Genomic DNA, 26,655 nt, shown 5'->3' on the forward strand with positions numbered 1-26,655 from the left:
TAATATCTTTGGGATAAACTGCTTTAATGAAATTGAGTGGTGAGATTTATTTGGAAAAAGAAGACAAGAGAAGAAAATAAAAGAAGACTAAGTAAGTCAGTTACAACTGACATATAGCAGCCATGTGCAATTCCATGACCATTCAAACACCTCTTTCCAATTCTCCCGAAGAGTGATTTAGGAGGAAGTGTGGCCTAGAGAACCCTAGGCTGTGGGAAGTTAATAGTTATGTTGCTGATTTCAACCACATACAGTGTCTCAGTGATGTTAAAATGTCTCCACCAAAAAGTAGCTGTTCTATTTCTGTGAAATCCTTCTGTGAAAGAGGAGCTCCACTTGCCAAATAGTGGAATGTGGATTTTCTAGCATATGTTTTTCACTTTCTCTGGATTTCTTGTTATATGCCCTTTTGCATCTTTGATTCCAACAACCTAGTTTTTCAGTCTTTCTAGAATGATGAATCCTTTTCTATTACTCTGTCTTCTAATTCTAATCCAAGTCTACAGTCTTCTTGCATGTGTTCAGACTTTCTTGATTGCATGTAACTGCCTATTTCTTTTCTAAGAATTTCCAACCTCAGGTCCCAGGTGCTAAGACTTACAGACTTGCTGCACCCTCTTGCAATGACTAGAAATTGTGGTACCCCTTAGATAATTTGCATTGTCTAGCAGTTGTGGTAGCCTTTAGATACCTTACAATGTTGTATGCATCAGCTCTAATAAGTAAGTGAATCATGCTCAAAATACATAACCTCCAGGTTGTGTCTCATTAATAATTCTGATATGTCCCCAGATATTACTGAGAATGAATTTGGGGGGAAAGCATTACATATATTTCTAAAATTTTAATGATCTCTTCTGCAATTTATATTGGAAAGGATATTCATTATTTGTGTTTTTCTGATTTTAAATTCATTTAATTCTGTCCAAGCTTCATCACTCATATTTCCAGAAGGCAGCATGCAGAAGAAATACTGATTCAAGAAACTTTAAGTGAAAATGAGATGCTGCAGTAAATACAGTAGCACTTTGGCTTACATTGAACTCCATACCTGAGCGCACAGCCTCTTTCTGAATGCTCTCGTAGTCATGCCAGTCCTTTCTTCTCAAACCATCTGTCCATGAATAGAATTGCCCATCTCCCAGGCCCAGTGGGAATGTCTGTGGAAAAGGAGAGTATTCAAGCATAAAAAAGAGGCATTTCCTTTTGCATGGCAGTTAAACACAGCCAGGTACATAACAGGCAAAGAATATTTGTTAAATAAGTGAGTCCTCTGAGTATAGTGGAAAGAAAACTATTGCTAATGACTAGATAAACAAACACTTTTAAAATCTTTGTTGTAAACCTTTAAAATGAGAGCATCCCGTTCCCACAACTTCACTATTTCTTATTTTGTTTTACCCAAAATAGTTAGGAATTCACTGTTTCTTCTCTTCTCAGCATAAAACTCAAGCTATTTTATTTGCCCAAAACATAAATATTGATAATGCTAAATATTTTGGCTTTAAATTAAATTAATTTTGTTTGCAAATCGTGCAGTTTCTTTCATTTTGACAATACATTTTTGAATGGCTTTTGAATAATATTACTAGTCATTCATTGAATATTCATAATGTACCAGGTACTGTATTAACTACCCTGTGTGTAGAAGCTTGTTAAGCTTGTTTAATATATATATTGGCTTATAAATCTCCACTTCTCTGTAATTAAACGGAGGCCTAGAAAATTCAATAATTTCAATTAAACTACAGAGAGCAAGCAAGATTTGGGCCAATTTTGTTAAGACTGAAATTGAATCTTAGTAACTACTAAGTGCTGTATTCCATCTAACTTAGGTACTGTATTCTGCTAAAGTATAGTGTATATTTATGCTTAAAATAAAAATTATCTCCCACTTATCAGCTGTAGTTATAACAAATATTTTATGTTCTTCCTCAAGCCCAATATATTGTGATGTTAATGTGAAAATCATTTTTATATGCATTGCTGAAGCTATCCCTTTTCATATTGTTTATTTTTGGAAGCAAGAAATAAAAATTATTTTGAATGAGATTTATCTTCACAATATTGATATTCAACGTAATGTAAAATATTTGCTTCACATCCATATTACATTTTTTCTTTTTTGTTGTTGTTTTGGGGGGAGATTCAATAATATAAATACACTAGGAAGAAAATTTATTTTTTAATTTTTAAAATTAATTTTCTTGGTACATTTAAGGTATACAATACAATGACATTCGTCACTGGAAATTTGCACCTTTGCATAATCCGTCTTGGTTCTTATTTTTCCCCATTCCCCTGCCCTCCCTTCAACCCCTCCACTTCTCCCTATCTACAAAGACTTTGTTTCCTTTTTTCTTTTTCTCATATTAATTCCATTCCCATCTTTCTTTTCCCTACCCCTCCCACTTCCCCTTCCCCTTTGCACATTTTCTCCCTACTTCACATTATCTATTAAACCTTCTAGTCCTTATTTAGACTTTCAGTTTTCCACTCTAGAAAAACTACCCGATATTTACACGTGTCCTATTTATTTCATTTAAGAGTATTGCAACTAAATGTGCATCCATTTAGCTATAAATGTCTCTAGCTTCTCATTCTTTATGGCTAAGTAGTGTTCCATTTTCTAAAAAAAGTAACACAGTTTCCTTATCCTGTCTCCTGTTAAAGGGCATATGAACTGCTTCCAATTTTTAGCTGTTATGAATTGTGCTGCTATGAACATAGGTACACATATATTACTGTGGTATGACATTTTTAATTCTTTGGTAAAGATACCCAGCATCGGATTGCTGGGTCAAATAGGACCTCCTATCCTACTTCTTTAAGGTAATCTCCATACTGATTTCCTTAGTGGTTGCACGGAAGAAAATTTTAAAAAGCAGTAAACAGTGAATGCAATCAAAAGATGAATAATTTTAGTGAAATTGTATTACAATGCAGTTTTCCAAAACAAATAAACTACCATAATTCTTAGTTTTAGACAATGCAGTCATTATGCTTACAAAAATTATTTATCATTAGCCCATCTTTATAGCTTTCAAGGATAATTTTTTGAAATTGTAAATATAGGGCATATTTTTAAAAAGTATTTTAAAATCATACAAAAGATTTTCAAAACAACATGAATATTTACATATTTTTATGATTTTTGTTGCTCATTATGATGGCAACCAACCCCAGTGGGAAGAGGACCAAACAGAAAGACAAACACACAAAACTATATGATAGTTTTATATAAAATATTAAGAGTAATGCCAAAATTTAAAAGGAAGATAAAAGATATGGACAAACAAGAAATGAATATAGTAAAAACAGAGGAAATTTAAAAAATCATTGGCAAATATATAGCAAATATTTTAGAAAAATCAGGCTATTTTTAGATATTTGAAACTTTTTCAAAATCAGTGAGAAATATATAGTGAAATGATTTTTGCTTCAACCCTCAACGATGAGCTTATACTGGTAAATATTGAATACTAATAAAAGTGTCCAACATTGATATGGATAATCCCCATTTACAAGCAACTCCTGACATAAAATGTAGAAGTATTCTTGTGAATTTCAAGCTCTCTTTGCTTGCCAGATGTATGCTATTTCCCCTGTTTTGGTATATTTAAGGTACAGAATTTTTAGAAAGTGCTAAAACAAGGTTCATTGAACACAAATGCTATTTACTTTCTCCAGAAACTAACTGAAAATAACAATAAAGTGTCTGATGCATCAGAAAAGCAGATGAATTGACATAAACTTCCTGTAAACCGCTGAGAATACGGGGAAAACAGCAGATATTTTTAAGCACTGAATTTTGAAAATACTGAAGAATTTGAGACAGTAGGTGTTTCTGAGGATGGGGTTAAAAAGGTGAAAGAAACAGTATTTTTTGTAAGAGGCAGCTGGACTGTCCTGGATTTATACTCCACTCTAATGAGGTGATTTTGAGGGTCATTCACTGTACTCTCCAGCCACGGAAGATTGGAGTCTGAGAGAAGTATGTTCTTGGGTTGTCAGAAACAGCTGAATATAAGGGTGCCAAGCTGGACTGAAAATGAGGGTTTTGTGACAGACTCTACATCAAACATGATTAATGAAACTATCTTGCTTCACCAGACTTCCAGAAAGCTGCCAGCCTGCAACTTACGTGATTAGACAAAAGACAGAGAAATTCCTGATGGAGAATCAGAATCAAAAGTAAGAGCTATGGTACTGGCTCCTTGAGCACACTTAGTAACTATGCATGCGAGTACTTTACTTATAAGTATCAACAGGCAGCCAAGATTACCAGGCATTTGAAAGAACTCTTAACATAAAATTAAGAGGCCAAAAGTTAAGGAAAGACCAAAGGAAACAGAAGAAAGTTACAGGGCAGAAAACTTCAAAAAAATTTCCAAAAAGAGGTTTAAGAAATGTATTTCCTTAGAAATAGAAACTGAAAAAGCAAAAAGAATTTAAATGATGTAAACAAGCTCTTGAAAAGTTGAGGTCACACAAACCTTGCTAATAAATTGAAAAACCAAACAAAAAAACCAGGAGAGAGAGAGAGAGAGAGAGAGAGAGAGAGAGAGAGAGAGAGAGAAGGGAGGGAGGGAGCGGGAGGAAGGGAAGGGAGAGAGAGAGTAGCTTAGGAAGTGGTGTCTGTAAAAAGAAAATAAATAAAGACACTAAAAAGATAGATAATATTGCTTTAAAATCTATACTGGGAGAGTTCTTTCAAAATGATTAGAAGGAATTATTGATACATATTAAAACTAAGCAAATAAAAGTTGTTCATTTAGTAAGATTAGAAGACAAAAAAATACCAGAAAGAAAGGGCAACTATAGGTCACTATTATATTTAAGTATGAATGATCTAATACAAACATAGGCTAAACAAAAACTCATGCTATTGCTATACTAAATGTTAAGACAAAGGGGAGGTTTAAGCTAGTTAAGTAAACACTGTAAATTGTAGGAAATCAGTAGACAAATCCAAAATGGCTAAACATTAAATTATAACAGTAATATGCACATAATCTACAAATATGGAGGCATAAAACATAATAATGATAAAAGATTCACATAGTTGCTCAAGCATTTGATATTCCCAGTATGGAAAAGGGCAAGGAGATTGCTAGTTAACGTTGAAGATGTGTTGTTTCTTTCTTTATAAAATGGAGTACTATTCATCCATAAAGAAGGAGAAAATAGAGATATTTATAGCTAAATGGATGCATATTGAGGCCATGCTCTTATGAGCAATTAATAGGGCACACATGTAAATACTGAATAGTTTCTCTGGTATGAAAAATTAGAAAGGTAAATAAGGATCAAAATGTATAATTGCTATTGCATAATAGGAAGAAAAGGTCTAAATGACTGAGGGAGAGGTAAGGGAAAGGTAAGAAGGAAAAGAAAAAATATGAGAAAGCCCCCCCAAAAAAAAAAAAGCAAAGAAAGAAACAAAGGCTTTGTAAACAGGGAAGGGTGGAGAGTCTAAAGGGAGGCCAGGGCAGTGGGGGAAAAATAAGAACCAAGACCTGTCATGTAAAGGTACAAGATCCCAATGATGAATATAACTGTATTTTATACTTAAAACATAAAAACAATCTTAATGGGGAAAAATCACAATATTCATAGTATTACTACATTTAAAATTGTTTCTAAATATTAATTTTTATAAAAATAAATATCAAATTATTGGCTATTCTTGACCATTATTAACACTCCAACAAAATGTGTTGATATCATAAGAATATTATACCTGGCATCTTGGAGCATGCCTGTAATCCCAGCACTCTGTGTGGCTGGGTAGGAGGATCTTAAATTCAAGCCCAGCCTGGGCAACTCAGTGACTTAGGGAGACCCTGCCTCAAAATTAAAATACCTAGGGATGTAGCTCAGTGTGAGGGCCCTGGGTTCAATCTCCAGTACTGTGAAAAACAAACGAAGAATTATAATCATAGAGAAATCAGATTAAAAACCATTTAACACTATACTTTAATAAAAACTATCCGAAGACTTGCTACACCAGTATCTCTTCTATACATAGCACCTCTCCTCACTAAATTACGTGACAAGGTTTTAGGATAATTCCCCAGTCAAAATTCATCCTTATTAAATTAGAAACTTTACGTAGAAGAAAAACACAGAAATCTATTTTAAATTCTATAGATGATTTTTGAGGTTTGCTAATAGTCGGACACTTCTAAGCCCTCGGAGTGTGAAATGGAGATAATTATCACATTAAGACAAGAAGCCCAACTCTTTAGGATAACATGTGCTACAAAGTACCAAAGCATGCTATCCCTCCCAGGGCAGATGATCGATATGAAGATTCGGTGTGCTTGTATCCTTTTCAACTCCCTCAGTAGTGGGGGAACAATCTTAAATCAATCCCAGTATATTTGTACAGAGCTATCTTGTTTCTGAAAGCTTAACCATCCAGTAAATGATCCATTAGTATTCTGGCCTTTCCTTTCACAAAACCAATCTCCAGTGCCCAGATCCATTTACTTCTCTTCTGGGTTATCATATCGTATGTCTCTGTGTGATTATACTGGTACCGATCCATTATCTATGACCTTGTCAAATAAATATAAATTATATTGAGCCTCCATGAAACATACATTTCAGACCTGTCCTTAGGTCAGTAATTTATTTGTGAGCAAGTGCCTTTAGTTTTTCACCTTGAGGACATTTTATTCATTATTAGGTGGCTACAAATAATTGACTTGAACAAAATATCAGGAATGTGTGAGAAAATCCACTAAGTACAAGCAACGTGTAATAGGTAATACTGGGTACCCAAACCATGAAAAAATGCCATACTTTTGAAAAGGTTAAGGAAAAAAAAAGTTTTCAAGGGTGAAATATTACCCTTAGGCAATGTATTTAAGCAGGGATTTAAGAAGTGACAAATTTAAATACGTTCTGGAGTCAGTGTTATGAAACACATGAATGGAAAAATTTGTACTACTCTAGGGACTAATGAACTTTGAAGCACCTCACTGCAGTTATTAACTTTTTAAGTAATCTCTGAACACCTCCCAAGGGCTGTAAATATGGGAACATCTGGTGAATAAAAAGAACTCGTTCCTTGACTCTTATATGAGAGCCATCTTATTTATCATAACTGCAGATGGGAGCGACATTGAAAAGACAATTTTTGTGTCTCTAAAGAGAAGATAGCTGTATTCTGAAATCCGCCTAACATTTTATACGTCAGCTGACCCATGGAATTTCATGCTCATAAGCACATATGTACTACTGTGCTTCTTTTAATGGAAAACAATATTATATAGTGAAAGGACAGTGGATTCATGGCCAGGAGACATAAATTGGGGTCTCTAATATTAGGGGTTTCTGATATTAGGCTAATGACAATGATACCTTCCTTACTTCACGAAAATTTTTAAGTAATAATTCATAGAGAGTGAAAACCATTGGCCTATCATAAAGTGACATATAATTGCCAATAATTTTCATAATCTGTTATTTTTATAGATATTGAAAGTATTTACACTGATTTAAAAAGTTCTAACATAGTGGCAAACTCATACCTTATAGTATAGGTTAAACCAATAATAAATTATGAGGACCAAACTGTATTACAGTAGATGCTAATGTAATGTAATATTTGGTATGAATTCTTATATGGTGTGTGGCTAAGTACCATACATTGAAATCACTAGAGGTATGTTTGAAGAAATAGAACTTTGGCAAAAAGTAAAATATAATGGAAGGTATGGTTGAGGAAAAGTAGATAACATTTATTCTTATAGCATATACTTATAAGAACAGGGTGTTGAATTAAAGTTCAGAAAATTTAAATTCATATGTTAAGAAGATCAACTAAATAATAAGTGGAAAATTAGGATTTGAACTAGGTACATTGCCTTTCAATCTTATGGACTAATCAGACTAAACAAATGTGCAGAATTTTATGAGTCTCCTTTTATCTAGAATTTATTACTGTTAGAGCTTGCATCTAACATGTTCCCCATAGTGTTCATGTGCATAAATCTTTCCTCCTAATACAGCAATGTTCAGAGATGGGGTTTGGGGAGAAATAAGTGGAAGATGAAGGCTCTGACCACAAGAGTGGATCGATTCACTTAGGGATCATCGCTTAACCGGCTTCAGGAGGTGGTGGAAATTGTAGGAGGTGGCGCCTGGTTGGAGAAAGTAGGTCCCTGAGTGCCCATCCTGGGAGGGTGCACCTTGTCCCCAGCTTCTCAGCCTGGTTCCCCAACCACTCCCTGCCCTGACCCTCAGACTCCCTGCAGACCTACAGCAGGACACTCATGAAACCACTTGGAAACTGGGATCCAAAAGCAATCTTTTCTCTGTTTAGTTTGTTTATGTTAGGTGCTTTGTCACTTTAATGGGAAGCTAAAATAGTTACATAAAGTCATTTAGAAAATTGTTAAAAAATAAAGTGACGAAAAATAGTTCTACACAACACTTTGAACTTCATGTACTGAGCGAAAGAGAGTCAATTAAAGGATCTCAAAATAAAAAGAAAGGGAATAAAATATTGTGTAGAAATCTGTTTATCACTTTTGTAATAGATTTTTCCTTTCTGAGTTTGAGTGTAACTGTGGAGCCATGCAGCGTGCTCAGATATTCAGTATAGAATTTTCTAAACTTTTAAGTAACCATGAAACATGAATAGTTAATACCAAATATCATATTTAGTGACTACAAACCATCTTATTCGTTAAATTTGCTATACATTTTCAGACACGTGCTGGCAAGATAACTTCAAGAAACTTTCAAAGTAAGTTTTGACCTAGTTAGGATTGGTAAAATTTACCCTCTTGACCCTGCAAAACAGGTTTTTGCAACAGGATTGAGAGTTTACATATGTGAATCATTCAGGAATGTGTACTGTAGAGGGCGGCTCACAATTTTAGATCTTAAAACTTTTCAGTGGAGTCTGAAAATCTCAGTTGTGGCATACAAAATCTCATTTTAAAAATTTAAACTTGAACAGCCCATTTTTCCATCAATTAGAGACTGCACAAAGAAGATGTGGCTTTTCTATAAAATGGAATACTCAGCCATAAAGAATGACAAATTAGAGCAACTCTTAGGATATACTCCTAAGTGAAATAAATAAGTCACACATGTATAAATACTGAATAGTTTCTCTGGTGTGAAAAACTATAATGGTACATAAGATCCTAATAATATAATTGACAATGTGAAATAGGAAGAAAAGGTCTAAAGGTGTAGGGGAAGTGGGAAGGGTAGGGGAGAGGAAATAATGAAAAAGAAAAAAAAGTGAGAAAATGAAAAAAATGAAAATAAAGTGTTTGTAAATAAGGAAAGGAGGAGGGGGTGAAGGGAGAGCAGGGACAAGGGGAAAAAATGAGAACCAAGACCTGTCATGTAAAGGTACAAGATCCCAATGATGACTGTAACTGTACTGTATACCTAAAATGTACCAATAAACTCAATAAGAAAATAAAATAAAACAAAATTTAAACTTAATCAACTAAGGCATATTGCTGCTAGATATTCTGTCTTTAAAACTTATCAAACCAGTGGTCTCCAGTCTGAAACAGTCAAGTTTATCAATACCCTTCCCTCAGTCTGCCTCAGTAATGAAGGGTATTGTCTTTTCCCTAAGGTAAATTTAGTTTAGCAATACTTGCATTTGTAATTCATCATTAGTATTTATGTTAGTATCTAAACTCCAGAGAGCAAAAAATAAAAGGTAACTGGGTAGATGATTAGAACTAAAGACAAAAGCTGAGGCAAACACTAGTGAAGAGATGGTTCAAGAATAAAGTGTCAGATGAATGAATTATGACATATTGTAACTGAGCAGTGCCTGGGTTTTATATTGAAGATTAAAAGTTCAGAACAGCTGGTCCGGGGATTTAGCTCAGTGGTTCCAGCACCGACCTTGCAAGTGCAAGGGTCTGAGTTTGATCCCCGGTACCAAAACAAAACAAAACAAAACAAAAAAACAACAAAGAAAAACAGAACAGCTGAGATTAGATGCTTTCAGATGAGATAATTTCTCCAAATGATGCACTGTTATGCTGAGCAAACAGTTAAAATATTGTAATGTTTTATTTCTAGTAATGTTCACCTTTATTATTTGAATTGATCTATGTGGTTTATTTGCAAAAAAGGCATAAATGACATGGTATTTTAATAATGACATTTTATTTCAAGTAACTATATTGATGTAATAGAAGAAAGATGCAGTTTGAGAGTTCTGATATTTCTTCCCTCTGCAGTTACCTTGCTACTTTTTTAAATGAGATCTTTCCTTCTCTGGTCTTTGGAAAGATGAAATATCACATTTGTTTGCCTAGGTCAAGGCCATATAGGTCTCATTTTATCATTTCTTGGGGTGCTGGCAAAAATGTCTACAATGCTTCCATATTTAGATATGTAACTGAAAAAGAAAAATATAGAATAATTGTTCACTTCCTATGTTTCATTAATAAAACTAAAATCAATTGTAAGTTAACAGAGGCTTCTGTTAGTGATCAGGATCAATAGCAAACTATTCCCCCTTGAGTAAGGAAGCACATTATATAGTATAGTCTTTTAGTTAAAGAAAAGAGATGCAAAGTGCTTGGTAATATCCTGCTTAATATTAGGTAGGGTGAAGAACACAGCAGCAGTCATAATCTAGCTGACATATTCAATTTCCATCTCAGCATTTGATATAGAAGAGTTGTACTACTGACCCTCAAAATTACTGTAATTTTTACTTTTATTATCACAACAGAATCCTGTTAACTCAGCAGGAACACCTTCCATTTCTCTTGCTGCTATGCAGCAACATATCTCGGAGAAATATCCGGAGATCAGTATCTTAAAAATATGACAAATATGTTGAGAATTTTTCCCATCTCTCAGTATTCTGTTTGTGATTCCTAAGGGAAAAGCAAAAAGAAAAGAAAACAAACAAAGAAGCAACAGAGAAAAATTAGCATGGAAGTGGATAGCATAAGTGTGAAAATATAAAATCAAAGAGATTGTGTTTTAAAAGAGTACATTATTTTAACTTTCAAGAATTGACTGTCCCTCTCAATGGTGAATCCATACACTTGTGGACTGTTATGAATATTGGGTGTAGGTTTCATGACCTGCTGAATTTTATTCTTCAGCGCATCAGGTAGAATATGAATTCCACCCTCACAACATGTCAGGAAAAAAGCATAGTATCCTCAAATATCTTCAGAATCAATGTGATCTTACACTGTGATTCTATTTTTCTATTAGTCTGAGCCCACTGTTCTACTTCAAAAGGAAATATACCACACAGAAAGATGAAATGAAGATTAGAGAGGAAAACCATGATATTTGGTCACAGTATGATAGGGACAATGAAACCCAAATGTGAGTTCTTTCTTCAACTTGAAGTCACTCAGTTAGTCACTCAAAATAAGTCTTAGAATGGAAATAGATTCAGAATTACAACCGAGTTCATAAAGTTAGTCTAATAGTCAGAAATGGTTAGTTGACAATACACTCAAATTTGTATCATGATCCTAAAATATCACTGTAAAGCATCTGATTAGATTGGCTATTGTCACTATCACTTGCATTGTAACAAACATTGTCATTATCCCCTCAACCAACACATGAACAGAAGTGAGACCTTAGCACTATCTCCAATGAGTTTTTTTTTCTACTTTTAGTTTTACTAAAATTTTAAATGGCTTTTAAACTGGTGATATTAATTTTTACCTGTAGAAAATTGTCCAAAACAGTGAAAAGAATTGGAATAGAGGATCCTCATACTTTTATAGCTCAAAGAAATGTTTTTAGCTGTCTGTTCTAAAGGATGATTTGAATTCATCTAATCTTGAAGAAAGCTTACTTAAAGAAAAATATGTCAGTAAAAATCAACAGATGTTGATCAAACATTTCTCTATTTCCAAGAATACTATAAGCTAAACTGTAAAATGGTTATTGATAAGTCAGTTATATTGCTTGGAAATATCAAGTAGAGAGTATTCATACTATGCTTTGTTTCCACTACCAATATTTTAACATTGGTATAACTCTGTTCAAAGCACCATTCAACTAATAGGTCAAATGGTATGTACTGAATGCTTGCACTGGCACTAAAAACATAGTTGCAATCCAGAAAAAATTGCAGCCTTTGGGGACCTTACATTCTAGTAAAAACAAAACAAAAAAAAAACACATTCATTCAAATAGTTTAATTGAGCACCTACTCTGTGCTTGGCATTGTTCTAGTATTTGGAATTTGCAAGTTACTAAAGCGGTAAAATATTAATGACTTTGTACAGCTTACATTCTAAAAGGATAATATGAAAAAAATAAACAAGCAAAGTAAATTTCAAGCTAAAAATAATTACAAGAAACAAAGAAGGCCACTATATCCTTGTATGGGAACAATTTAAAGGAAGAGATGACAATCATAAATATATATGCATCAAACACTAATGTACCCAACTATACAAAATAAATATTAAGGGACATGAAAAACCAAATAAGCACACATACAACTGTAGTAGGGGATCTCAATACCCCACTGTCACAAATAGACAGATCATCTAGACTACAAATCAACAACAAAATACTAGAACTGAACCAAGCTTTGGAACAAATGGACTTAATAGATGTCTACAGAGTGATCCACCCCACAAAATCAGAATATACATTCTTTTTGGCTACACACAGATAATTCTCCAAAATAGATCACATCCTAGATCATAGGACATGTTTAAGTAAATGTAAAGGAACTGAAATTATCCCATGTATATCATCAGACCATAATGCAATTAAACTGGAGATCCATAGTATAAAAAATTGTAAGAACTTCACAAACATTGAATAACACTTTCCTGAACAAGCAATGGATCACAGATGAAATTAAAGAAGAAATTAAACAGTTTTTACAATTTAATGACAATATCAGTACAGCATACAGGATTCTATGGGGTACATTGAAAGCAGTTTTACTTGAGAAAATCATAACAGTGAATTCCCATACTAGGAAACAGAGTGAGCTCAAATAAACAAATTAATGCTGAATCTTGAACTCCTAGAAAAAGAAAACCAAGAGAAACCCAAAGCTCATATAAGGAAGGAAATTATAAAGATCAGAGCAGAAATCAATGCAATAGAGACTAAGAGAACCATACAAAAAAAACAATGGATCGAATAGTTGTTTTTTTTTTTTTTTTTTTTTTTTTTTTTTTTTTTTGTAATGGGGATTGAACTCAGGACCTTGCACTTGCAAAGCAGGTGGTGGCACCACTGAGCTAAATCCCCAGTCTGAAGAGTTGGTTTTCAAAAGAATAAATAAAATTGATACACCCTTAGGCAATCTTTTCAAAAAAAAAAAGGAAAGAAAAGACTCTATTTCATCCAATTAGGAATGAAAATGGGGAAAACACAACAGGTCCAGGAGAAATACAGAGAATCAATAATACTTACTTCAAGAACCTGTACTCTAAAAAAATGGAAAACACAGAAGAAATGGACAGATTTCTAGATACATATGTACTACCAAAGTTAAATGAAGAAGATATAAATATTCTACACATCCAAGTTACAATCAGTGAAATTGAAAATGTAATTAAAATTTTACCAACAAAGAAAAGCCCAATAAGGGAAAAGAAAATATACCAGAAAAGGAGAAAATAGAAACAAAGTCTTTGTAAATAAGGGGAACAGGGAGGAGGTGCAAGGAGGGCAGGGGATGAGGAAAAAATGAGCACCATGCATGATATGTCGTGTAAGGGTACAAGATACCAATGATAAATGTAACTGTACCAATAAACTCAATGAAAATAATAATATTACATGAAAAAATAACAAAAAACATTAAAAAAAACAAAAAAGAAAGCTCACATCTTGATGGATTCACTGCTGAATTATACAAAGCAGTTGGAATGAACTGCTTGCTGTCAATACTCTTTAATCTTTTCAATGAAACTGAAAGGGAAGCAGTACTTCCACATTCATTCCTGGAAGCAAGTATTACTTTGCTTCCAAAGCCAGGGAAAGACCCAACCAAAAAAGAGAACTACAGGCCAATCTCCCTAGTGAACATAGATGCAAAAATACTCAATAAGATACTACAAAACAGAATACAGAGGGTCATGAAGAAGATCATACACCCTGACCAAGTCAGATTTATCCCAGTGATGCAAAGATAGTTCAACATATGTAAATCAATAAATGAATTATACTATATTAACAGAGTCAAGGACAAAAACAATATGATATCTCAATAAATGAAGAAAAAGCATTTAGGAAAATTCAACACCCATCCTTGATAAAAGCCCTGAAGAAAATTTGAATAGATTGTCTTTATCTTAACTTGATAATATTATCTATGAAAAACAAACATCCAACATCATATCAAATGGTCAAAAACTGAAAACCTTCACGCTAAAATCAGGAGTAAGACAAGGATGTCCACTGTCACTACTTCTGTTCAATAAAGTTTTGGAAACATTAGCCACAGCAATAAGACAAGAGAAAGAAATAAAAACAATAAAGATAGGAAAGGAAGCAGTTGAACTGTCATTATTTGCTGATATGATACTGTACATAGAAGAGCTAAAAAAGTCCACCAAAAGACTTCTAGACTTAATTGACAGATTCAGTAAAGTAGCTGGATACAAGGTAAATACTAAAAAATTAATAGCTTTCTTGTACATAATTAACAGACTTGCTGAGAGCGATATTAGGGAAAAAATCCCTTTCACAACAGCATGCAAAAAAATGAAATATCTAGAAATCAATCTAAGAAAATGCACAAAAGACCTTTATATAGAGAACTACAACACTCTGAACAAGGAGATCAAAGAGGATATAAGAAAATGGAATGACATCCCTTGTTCCTGGGTAGGAAGTCAGTTTAATGAAAATCGCCACAATTCCAAAGCTGCTATACAGACACTGTAATCCCTATTCAAATCCTAAAGTATATTTTACAGAACTGCAGAAAACAATCCAAAAATTCATTTGGAATCTGAAGAGACCTAGAATAACAAAAGCACTTCTAGGCAACAGTTACATGGCAGGGGATATCACAATGCTCAACTTGAAACTATACTACAAAGCCACTGTGATAAAAACAGCATGGTACTGGCAAAGAAACAGATCAGAGGATCAGTGGAACATATTAGAAGATTCAGAAACAATTCCAGAAATACTGAGCTACTTCATTTTTTACAAAGGAGCCAACCATCCTCACTGGAGGAAAGATAGCCTCTTTAATAAACGGTGTTGGAAAAACAACTGGATTTCCACTTGTCAAAGATTAAAATGAGACCCATAGGTATCTTTTACCATTGACTAAACTAAAATCCAAGTGGATTAAAGATTTAAATATTAAAACAGAAACACTAATCTTGCTGGAAGATAAACTAGGTAGACCTCTTGAAGATATCTGAATAGGACTAAACTTTATGAACAAATCCTCAGTAGTATGGGAATTAGCACAAATAATCCACAACTGGGATCCCATCTTTTCAAAAAGCTTCTGCACTGCCAGAGAAATCACAAGCAGAGCTAAGAGACAACCCACAATGTGGGAAAAACTTTTACCAGCTGTTTCTCAGACAAAGGTCTACTATGTAGAATAAATAAAGAACTGAAAAAAAATCAGATTCCCCCAGACCCAATTCCAAAATGAGTATCTGCAGTGAATAGACATTTCTCAGGCAAAGAAGTAAAAGCAGCAAATAAACAGGAAAAAAATGTTCAACATCATTGATCATTCGAGAGATGCAGATGAAAACAACACTGAGATTCCATTTCACCCATGAAAGAATGGCTGCTATGAAGAAATCAATCAATAACAAATGCTGGCAGGGTTGTGAGGAGATAGGACTCCTTCTTCATGTTGGTGTGAGTGTGTGATCACTGTGGAAATCAATAAGGAGATACCACAAACAACCAGGATTAGAAGTCCCATTTAACCCGATTATTTCTCTGATGAGTATCTATCTTCCCAAATGAATTAGAAGAATGAAAAGGAAAAAGGTGGAAACAATGTCTTTGTAAACAGGGAAGGGCGGAAGGGGTGAAGGGAGGGCTGCAGAATGGGGAAAATAAGAGCCAAGTTAAGTCATGTGAAGGCAGAACATCTCAATGGTGAATGTAACTATTATACAACTAAAATGTACCAATAAACTTAATGAAGACTAAAAAAAGAAATAAATATACCAGGAGGTAGAGCATATAATATTGCCTGCAGTATGATTTTTAAAAATTTATTTCAGTGTTGTGAAGTTGCAGGGGAAGGCACAAATGTATTGAGTTTGGGACAAATCAAATTTAAGCTGCCTAAGACAAAAAAAGGAGATATGCCTAGTAGAAAATTAGATTTTCTGGTTGAATGAAAAATAATATTTTCAACTGAAAATTTTCATTTCGAAGCAGTACTTACACAAGTATTTTACTTAAAAATAGAGACCCTGTTATATAACTGGGGCAAGGACTTTTTCAAGCAGAAACACATTATTATTTTATGAATATAAAAATCAGGATATTATTAATAGTATTGGACATATAGTATAAATATAAATTGTCTATAGTGTTTCAAGCAGGGAAATAATTTTTACTTCTTTATATACACCCTCAAAAGGCCAGAATTTCACCAGTAGAAGAAAAATCACTTAAAATCTAAATCATAAGAGGGTCTTAGACCATAACTTTTATGGCTAATTGTTTTAAATAGCAGCAAAGATATTTTCCAAGTTCTTAATTAAGAGCTTGTTGTTCAACAAATCATAGACATGAAAAACAATAGATCATTGTGTTTTCCTGGTATCTACTCTGCACTCAGAAAACAAATTTACTTACGGGAAAGCAATTTTGATTATTATAATTATAGCTTGAAGTCAAGAAGTTTTTAAAGAAATTACAGCTAAATTTAAAACACCCCATTTTATAAGTCATGGTTATGAAATTAAATAGCATATTATTAAATGTTTAAAAAGATTTATCTGCATTTGCTTATGAAACAAAATTAATAAAGATCTACATAGTATTTATCATTCTGATGTTAAGGGTGCCAACTGCTCAACAAAGCAATTTGTTCTACATTATTGCTTTTGATATCTAGAAAAATGTCGATGAATAAGATTTCATATTAATATAGACCTTGATTTATTGTAGTTTGACTTACAGTTTTTTAACTAGAGTGGTATGAAAGAGTACCAGTATAGTTTTCTCTTAATACTTTTAGTATGGTACACAAAAGATTACATGAAATGTTCAACACTTTATTATAAAACAGGCTTTGAATTAGATAATTTTGCCCAAATACTGGCTAACAGAAGTATTCTAAGCACATTTAGGTTATGCTAGGCAAAGTTATAGTTTTTGTTAGGTTAGGGGTATTAAATATATTTTTAACTTATTATATTTTCAATTTGTGATGGATTTATCAATATAAACCTCAAAATAAGTTACAATGCATCTATAATTAGTAGAAGAGATGTCATTCTGTAAAAAGAAAATAAAACATTTTATTTATGTACAGGTAATTCTTTAGCTATATGGTCTAATATACACTGTCTTACCATGCCAAGTACCCGAAATAGGTAGATAATTCAGATTCTTAACTAAAATCATTAGTGACTAACAACAGAAGTTCTAATGTTTCACTTTTATAGCCTAGAAACTAGGAATAATAAAATTTATCTCATGTATTTCCAAGATGAGAATGTTACTTACTTATAAAATAACTATGGGTATTATTTACATATATGTTTACTTAAATAAGCTGTAAGTGTACATAAATATCTATATCTATATATATATTTATTAAACTGAGAATTTTATTATATTTACAAATTTAATACAATTAAAATTTTATAGGTTTTTAAGCTATTATTTTATTACAATAAATTAACATTACAGAATAGTCTATAAAAATCAGTAACCCTATGAAACTAATCAAAATTCTGAACAGTCTAGATTTTTAGTAGCTATAAACATATTAACATTAAATTTTTTTGATATTGACTCTCTAGAAATTAATTGTTAATACAATTATAAAAGAGTTCTACTTTTACTTTTAGCCTGCAGGGATCTAATGTTGGCAGTCTTAGCCTTATACAAAAATAAAGTTGAACAACCTAACAATCCACAAATTCTTAGTCCCCTTGGACAGTTGAGGTTTCAGGGAAATTATCTCCCAGAAATATAGACAACCAGGTAAATACAGAGAGCAACAATCAAGATCTCTGTATGGGGAGCAGAAGCAGCAGGACCCATTAACAGGTAGGAACACATTTATGACAACTGTGGTGAATGGATGGAGGTTGGTGTAGACTAAGGAAGAAATTAGAAATAGCCTTCTAGTACACAAATAACAGACTCACTGAGAGGGAAATCAGGGAAACAATTCCTTTCACAGTAGCATCCAAAAAAATGAAGTATCTAGGAATCAATCTAACGTAAGAAGCAAAAGACCTCTACATTGAAAACTGCAGCACTCTTGAAAAAAAGAGATTGAAATGGAAAGATATCCCCTGCTCCTGGGTAGGAAGAATCAACATAGTGAAAATGGCCATACTACCAAAACTGCTATACAGATTCAAAGCAATACCGATTGAAATTCCAACAGTATATTTCACAGAACTAGAAAAAATAATCCAAAAATTCATTTGGAACTAGAAGAGGCCTAGAATAGCAAAAGCCATCCTAAGCAACAGAGACATTGCAGCGGGTATAACAATTCCCATTTTGAAACTATACTCCAAATCCACTGTAATAAAAACAGCATGGTACTGGCAAAGAAACAGACCTGAAGATCAGCGGAATAGATTGGAAGATTCAGAAACAACTCCAGATATACTCAGCTACCTCGTCTTTGACAAAGGAGCCAACCATCCTCACTGGAGGCAAGGTCGCCTCTTTAATAAATGGTGTTGGCAAAACTGTATTTTAACCTTCCAAAGATTAAAACTAGACCCTTATCTTTCACCATGCACTAAGCTAAACTCCAAGTGGATTAAAGACGTAAATATTAAAAAAGAGTCACTAAATTTGCTGGAAGATAAGTTAGACAGAACGCTTGAAGACATTGGCATAGGAAAAGACTTTAGGAACAAATCCTCAGCAGCATGGGAACTAGCAGAAAGAATCAACAACTGGGATCTCATCTTATTAAAAAGCGTTTGCACTGCAAAAGAAACCATCAGCAGAACTAAGAGACAACCTACAATGTGGGAAAAAAATTTTTACCAGCTGTTCCTCAGACAAAGGACTATTATCAAGAATATATAAAGAACTCAAAACCATCAGTCCCCCCAAATTAAAAAAAAACACCTAAAAAATGGGTATCTGAAATGAGGAGACATTTCTCAAAGAAGTGAAAGCATCAAGAAAATATATGAAAAAATGTTCCACATCACTGGTCATTCCAGAGATGCAGATGAAAAGAACATTTAGATTCCACCTCACCCCACAAAAAATGGCTGCTATCTAGGAATCAACCAATAACAAATGTTTGCAGGGTTGTGGGGAGAAAGGAATCCTTCTCCACTGTTGGTGGGAGTGCAGACTGGTGCAACCACTATAGAAATCAATATGGAGATACCTCAAAGAGCTGGGACTAGAGGTTCCATTTGACCCAGCCATCCCTCTGCTGGGTATCTTTCCAAAAGAACTGAAAGAATCATATCACAGAGAACTATGCACACCCATGTTTATAGCGGCACAGTTTATAATAGCTAAAACTTGGAAACATCCCAATTGCCCATCAGTTGGAGACTGGATAAAGAAGACATGGTTTTTATCTAAAACTACTCAGCCATAAAGAATGAGAAATTAGAGTCATTCATATTAAAATGGATCCATATTGAGGATGTACCCCTAGTGAAAGAAGTAAGTCATACATGTGTAAATACCGAATAGTTTTTCTGGTGTGAAAAACTATAATGGTACATATGATCCTAATGATATAATAGACAATGTGAAATTGGAAGAAAGGGGCTAAAGGTGTAGAGAAAGTGGGAATGGCAGGGGAAAGGAAATAAAGGAAAAGAAAAAAATGAGAAAATGAAAAAATGGAAATAAAGTATTTGTTAATAGGGAAAGGAGGAGGGGGTGAAGGGAGGGCAGGGATAAGGGGGAAAAATGAGAACCAACACCTGTCATATAAAGGTACAAGATCCCAATGATGAATGTAACTGTACTGTATACCTAAAATGTACCAATAAACTCAGTGAGGAAAAAAAAAAAAAAGAAATTCTTACATCTGCAGTCTAGGGGAGCACGTGTGACTCCCTGGCTTTTACCAACAGCAACTACATGAGGACATGATGTTACAAATGAAATATTCCAAGATGATTTTCCTTATATAGACTTAGTCTCCAGTGGAAAAGACTGTCAAGCATTTTCACTCTGGGCAAAGTGCATTCGCTGAGGGTTTCAGTCTATTCTACTTCTCCTGTTTCACTGAGAGGACAAGGACGGTGGTGGTGGGGGTATAAGAACAACTTGTGAAGATCACATTCCAGGAACAAAATTCACTATGAAAACTGAGATGTAACCTTCAAATTATAGGTTTCTTCTCTCCCTCACACATTACCATCACACCAATTCAGCTCAAGTGTAATATCACCAGGTTACAAATATGAGAGCTGGAAGAGCAAACTTTATGTAAAGAAGAGTCCATAGGGAAGCCCAAATACAGATGAAAGAGCAAAACAAGGACACTAAAACTTTCTGGTTTGGGCACTTACACTGATAGCAAGTATTGGACAAAGTCCAGTTACTCAGATGAATATATGCCTTTTCAGGGTATTTACATCAGTTAATATGATCTGATTTATTTGGCAATGAACAAAAAATTGCAAAGCATGCTAAAAAGCAAGCTACACAGTCTGAAGAGACAAATCAAGTGTCAAAACCATATTCAGATAGGGTTTCAGAATGACTAGAAAGAGAATTTTAAGTAATTGTAATGAATATGTTTTGGTTTTTCATGGAAAAAGTAGAAAATGTGCTAGAATAAGATAGGGACTGAAAATAAGGGATGGGAAGTTTAGGAAAGAATGAAAATGAATACGGGTCCAGAACCAGGCATTGAGAGCTTTGTGGAAGAACAGTGAGCGGTAGAGGTGGAGACAGCTATGGAAATGTGATCTGGGGTGGATAAAAGACCACGGAGCAGGGTCAGAGTGGAAATTCTCCCGTGGTCTCATAACTGATACCAAACCCTTCACTCATGTCCTGTCCTGCTCACCACCTACCCTCCTAATGCCGGAGGGCCCAGCATCCACATGGGACCCAATCCGTTGCACACCAAAAGCGGCTGGGCTTGGTGCCCTGGTGTGTGCTTCCACATGCTACTTAACTCTAAACAGGAGGACGCTCCTCTGTTGGACCGAGCCCAAAGGATCACTGAATCCACAAGCTGGATAGAGAGTATTTGGGAGGCATGGACAGAGTTTGCCTGGGTGGAAAGCCAGAGTGAAGTATAAAGCCAGAAGGTAAGATAAGGTGCACTCCTCAGGAAAGCTCAGCAGTCCACGGAGACCCTCAAGATGCTTCACTCACCAGGAGGCAAGAGAATAAATCATAGTTGGGGAATTATCTCAGTGAAGCACTGTCCTCCTGGCCACAATTAGAGGATTGGCACTCAGTCCTCCACAGTGCCTCCCAGAAAAGCCCTCCACCCTTCTGAACTAAGGGAAAGAGCGCAGTAGCCAAATGGCCTCTTTCCTATTGTGTCCTTGTTCTTTTCGCTTCCTCTCATTTGACATATGTGTGAGATATTTGTATATGTGAATCACATAAGAAGAATTACTGCTTTTATTTAGATAGTAACTTTGATGGACTTTTCAAATTAATGCTCACCAAAAATTATGTATGGAGTATTCAAAGAAGCTGTCATTGCACATATACATCAGCTCTGATCTTCTTAAATCTTCCTTTCCATTTCCAATTATACTTCTTCTCTTCTTCTTTTTACTCGCTCCCACAAATAGCCTCTCATGCCCTTTCTCTCCCCAACCCCATTCCAAACATAAAAACAATGATACCACATTTATTTTCTTTTAACCATTTGCTGTTATCTCCTTTTCCTTTTACCATATTCTGTCCCTCATCTTCTACATTCCAGTATGGTTTCCATCAATACTATTTTATTGTTTTCCTGTGTTATTAAAAATGCATGAAATTGTTCAAATAACTTTGAAATTTTGTGGCTGATGCATGTTAGATGCTGATAAAACTGCTAGCTATTCTCTCCTTCCAGGGCAATGATAGGAACTAAGCCTAGTAGTTGAAGTGTGACGACTCGTTGCATGATCATTAAAACATAACTATGCCAAGATCATGTCATAGGGAGACAGATATTAACCACAGATATCTACACAGTAGCAACAGAGTTTTTCTACCTTAGTTAATCTTCTATCCTCGGCACAAAAATAATTTAAAAAAAGAGAAATCAAGGCAGAAACATGGCTCCAAAAGTTCTTAACTTCTCAAAAGCTGATTTCAAGGACACCAACATAGAAAAGCTTCAGTAAAAAACAAAATAAAATCTCAAAAAACTTCTGAGTGTAATGATGCCTGCCTGTAACCCCAGAACCTGGGAGCCTGAGGCAGGAGGATTTCTGTGAGTTCCAAATCAGCCTGACCTAGCCTGCCTCAAAAAACAAAACAAAACAAAACAAAAATCTTAATAACAAAATGCTTGAAGAGATAAAAGATGAAACTAATATATAAATCCATAAGATATTCAGGGAGCTTAAAGAGAGTGTAAATGAATAGGTAATGGTTATTTAAAAATGTTTAATGAGTTTTAAGAAGATATAAACAAAAAGTTGGTTAAATTAAAGGCAGTACAAACTATGAATGTCAAATTTTGTAAAATATTAGAGAATATAAAAAGGCATTTAGCAGAAACTCTGGGTAGGAAAAATCCATTGAAAGTATGGGCAACAGGAACAGGCAATCTGAGGGCGACTGTTAGACCCTGAAGACAGAGTTGGTGTAGTAGATCATGTAATCAATGATGCTGCTAAAACAACTACACACCGTGGAAGCTGGGATGCAACAGGTGCCACATGACTAAACAAACAAACAACCCCCCCATTTAGAATTATACAAGTATAGGGAAAGATCAGAAAACAACACCAAATGTATAAACAATTCACTCACCTAAATCATAGAAATGTTTCCAAATCTAAGTGAAAAGATTAATATTTAGGTAAATGAGACAATGAACATTAAATAGCCACAACCAGAAAAAAACATTTCATGACACATCATAGCCAAAATCTCAGAAATTACACACACACAGAGAATAGTAAAATCTGTTAGAAAAAAAAAACTTCAAGTACTTTTAGCATATAAAGGCAAGCCTGTCAGAATAACAGCAGATTTCTGAACATAAATAGTTTAGAGTGAAGATTAGAGCTATTGCACACATGTCTTAAAGAAATTTATGACCAACAAAATAACATTACAGAAATTACTGACAAGAATTCTAGACAGACAAAGTTAGGTTAAAATCATCAAAAAGCCCTAAAGGAAAGAACATCTCCAACTAGGAGAGTAATTAAAGAAAACAAAGGACTCAGTACTGGGAAAATAATGCAATGTCAGGATTCAATACTTTCCCATAATGACATTGAATGTTAATGGTCTTAACTCCTCAATCAAATGACAGATCACCAGATTGTATAAGAAAAGCACATGTTGCCTGCAGAGACACAATTTATCCATAAATAAATACAGTAATGTCTCTGTTTGCAAATACTTTTGTTTGCAAGCAATTCTGTTAGTGGACGGAAGCTTTGGGCAAAATTTTGCTTCCATTGGCAAACTGTGCATCGGGTAATGAACAACACCATGGCATTCCTTCCTACACAGACAAGTGCATATCAAAGATCAGCATCGGAAAGGCTCAAGGGCCAATGGTGGAAGCTAGAAAGTCTGTTTCCCCAGGGTGAAGGATCTGTGCCATCAGGCTGAGGGGGCTGCACTTGAGCCAGAGAGTGACACTCAAGACAAAGGCAAAACCCAGAGCTCCCCGCAGAGAATAGCAACCATCCCCAGTGACAGCGAGGATCCAGCTCCTTGAATGCTAGAAACAACCTAGTTCCTATCAAGGAAACCACCCACAACCTAACTTCTCCAGGGAAGTCAGCCGCATGCATTCATCCCCTCCCATTCTCCTTTTATGCCATGCTGGGAATCATCCTCACGTAGATCTTTTATTCCCGGAACCATACTGACTCAGTTCAGTTGGACATTCCCACTCAAGCTGACCACATACATCATCTGAACCCTTATCTTTCTCTCTGTACTAAAATAATATCAAGATGTTTCAGATTTTTAGATCTAGAAAAAGATTTTTAGATCTTAAAAAAGAAACAATGAACCTGTGGGGAAATAAAATATGTAAAATTCTTGAAAACATAGGCATAGACAAGGACTTTCTCAGCAGAACTCTAATTACACAAGAAATAATATAAACCATCAAGAAGTGGGATAATTTCAAATAAAATCTTTTGCACAGGAAAGGAAACAACTGAAAGAGTGAAAAGATGATTTAGAGAAAGGGAAAAATTGACTACTGTTTGGAGATAGGACTAATATCTAGCATATATTAAGACTTCAAAAAATTAAAACCCCATAAAATAAAAGACCCAATTCATAGCAGGCAAATTAAATGAATAGACACTTCTCAAATGAAGAAGTGCAAATGTCAAATAAATGCATGAAAAAAATGTTCAGCATTTTTGACCATTAGAAAATGGAAAATGCATTGCCGTGTGTGGTAGCGCACTCCTGTAATCCCAGCACTCAGGAGGCTAAGACAGGAGGATCTCTGTGAGTTCAAGACCAGCCTGGGCTACATAGTGAGTTCTAGGTCAGTCTTAACTACATAGTGAGACCCTGTCTCAAAAAACCAAACAAATAAACAAACAAAAGAAAAACTAACAAAACCTGGCAAGTTTTTGGGGTAAAAAGAATCCTTCTACACTGTTGGCAGGAATATCAATTAGTACAATCACTGTGGAAATCAACACAAGATTCTTCAAAAAACTTAAAATAGAAATTTCATTTGACCTAGATATTTCTCTGGGATAGCTCCTAGCCAAGGATAGCTCAGCGGTCAGAAGCATGCTGAGCTCATATATCATTATTTTAACATACTATTAGGGATAAGGAACAAGGGGTAGGAACAAGGGCTCTTTAAAGAAATCACTAATTCTTAGAATTAATTAGGGCGCACACTCTAGGTGAGCGTGGATCTTATAATGATAGAATGTAAAGATTTTCTCAAGAACGTTAAGGAAATAAGCCAACCAATCAAGTAAAAAATAACAAATGTTGCTAATGATAGAGATGATTCAAAGAAACATAAGAACTAACTACAAGAGCTCCTCAATGGCCAAATCTGGAACCCTTTGAACAACACAATTTTAAAAAGAGCATTTGATTATAACAAAAACTATTAAATATAAGTCTACGAGCCATAATGACATAGAGAAGGGAAAGACAACTATTTCTTATACAAAAGTTTTGAATAATTGATGTATATATATACCCTCCAGCAGGTGGATCATAAATCTCCATCCCCTTGATGTTGTTGTAATGATTTCCTTGAAACGAGTACAGTATGGCTAAGTGAGATTATTGATGAGTATATTTGTAATGAAAAAGTCTGACAGATATCATTTTAACCAAGTCAGCATCAGTACTAACAACCTATTGTGATAGTAAGTACCTTTGATATAAAGTGATGAAAAATAATTTATCTCAGCAGTCTTCCTCCAAAAATATCCACAACTACAAATTAATGAAAAGAAAAAACATTAATCAAATACCAATAGGGAAATGTTTATAAATTCCCTTATCAGTACTCCTCAGGACTGTTCAGCTTCTGAACAGCAAGGAATGTCTAGGAAATCACCTTAGCTAATGAAATGTTACCACGAGAGGCAGTCTGAGATCTCAAAGGACATTGGACTACAAATAAGGAAGTGACGACAGGATAAATGTAGTTAATAATTGTATCCAGGTGATATCTTTAATGTAATTAAATTAATTGATAAATAATATATTCTGCTTTATAAGATGTTATTAATAGAAACTGGCTTTGAAGTTTAGGAGGGCTTCATTTTCTCTGTGATATTCCTGTAAACACAAAACTGTTATAAAAATAATGTTCAGTTTTAAATAAACATAAGTCTCTCACCAATGTTTATATGTAGTTATATGGTTAAATCTATCCATATGTTGATGTGTGTACTTGGATTTTCAATTCATGACACTTGTCAACATTTATCATTCTTTATTAAGATATACCCTATCCTAATTAATAAGTGTTAAGCAAATAATAAAGAAAGATGGCATAGGTTTTCTCTGGGTTGTACTAGTTTGCATTCAGATGATCATACACTATTCATTTTAATCATATTTATTTACTTACTTATTTTGATACTATTTAAAATTCAAATGCATGAAAGAGCCTTTGCCAGCTTGACTGGGAAATAGAAATCCATTCAGGAAAATGAATTTAAGGAAAAGCAAATATAAATTTGAAAGAAATGAAAAATAAGACAACAAGCTCTGTCCTGTGTTCATTAAACCTATGAATAAATAAATGGGGCAGTCTTTCTTAATTATTCCTTATTTTGATTTTATATTATTATGAATATATATGTATATTAGCAGTAC

The 26,655-nt window shown here is 34.2% G+C and overlaps 1 protein-coding gene across 1 annotated transcript in view; it reads right to left on the bottom strand.

Annotated features, from left to right (window-relative positions):
• Window positions 1-26,655, bottom strand: part of Galntl6 (polypeptide N-acetylgalactosaminyltransferase like 6) — a 1,019,213-nt gene that overhangs the window by 634,803 nt on the left and 357,755 nt on the right. Inside the window, exon 3 of the mRNA XM_010629830.2 lies at window positions 1,052-1,160. Coding sequence (XP_010628132.1) covers window positions 1,052-1,160 — 109 coding nt within the window. The remainder of the gene's footprint in view (window positions 1-1,051; window positions 1,161-26,655) is intronic.

Source organism: Fukomys damarensis, unplaced genomic scaffold, assembly GCF_012274545.1.
Source record: "Fukomys damarensis isolate Sample0158 unplaced genomic scaffold, DMR_v1.0_HiC HiC_scaffold_18, whole genome shotgun sequence".
Classification (NCBI taxonomy): Eukaryota; Metazoa; Chordata; class Mammalia; order Rodentia; family Bathyergidae; genus Fukomys; species Fukomys damarensis.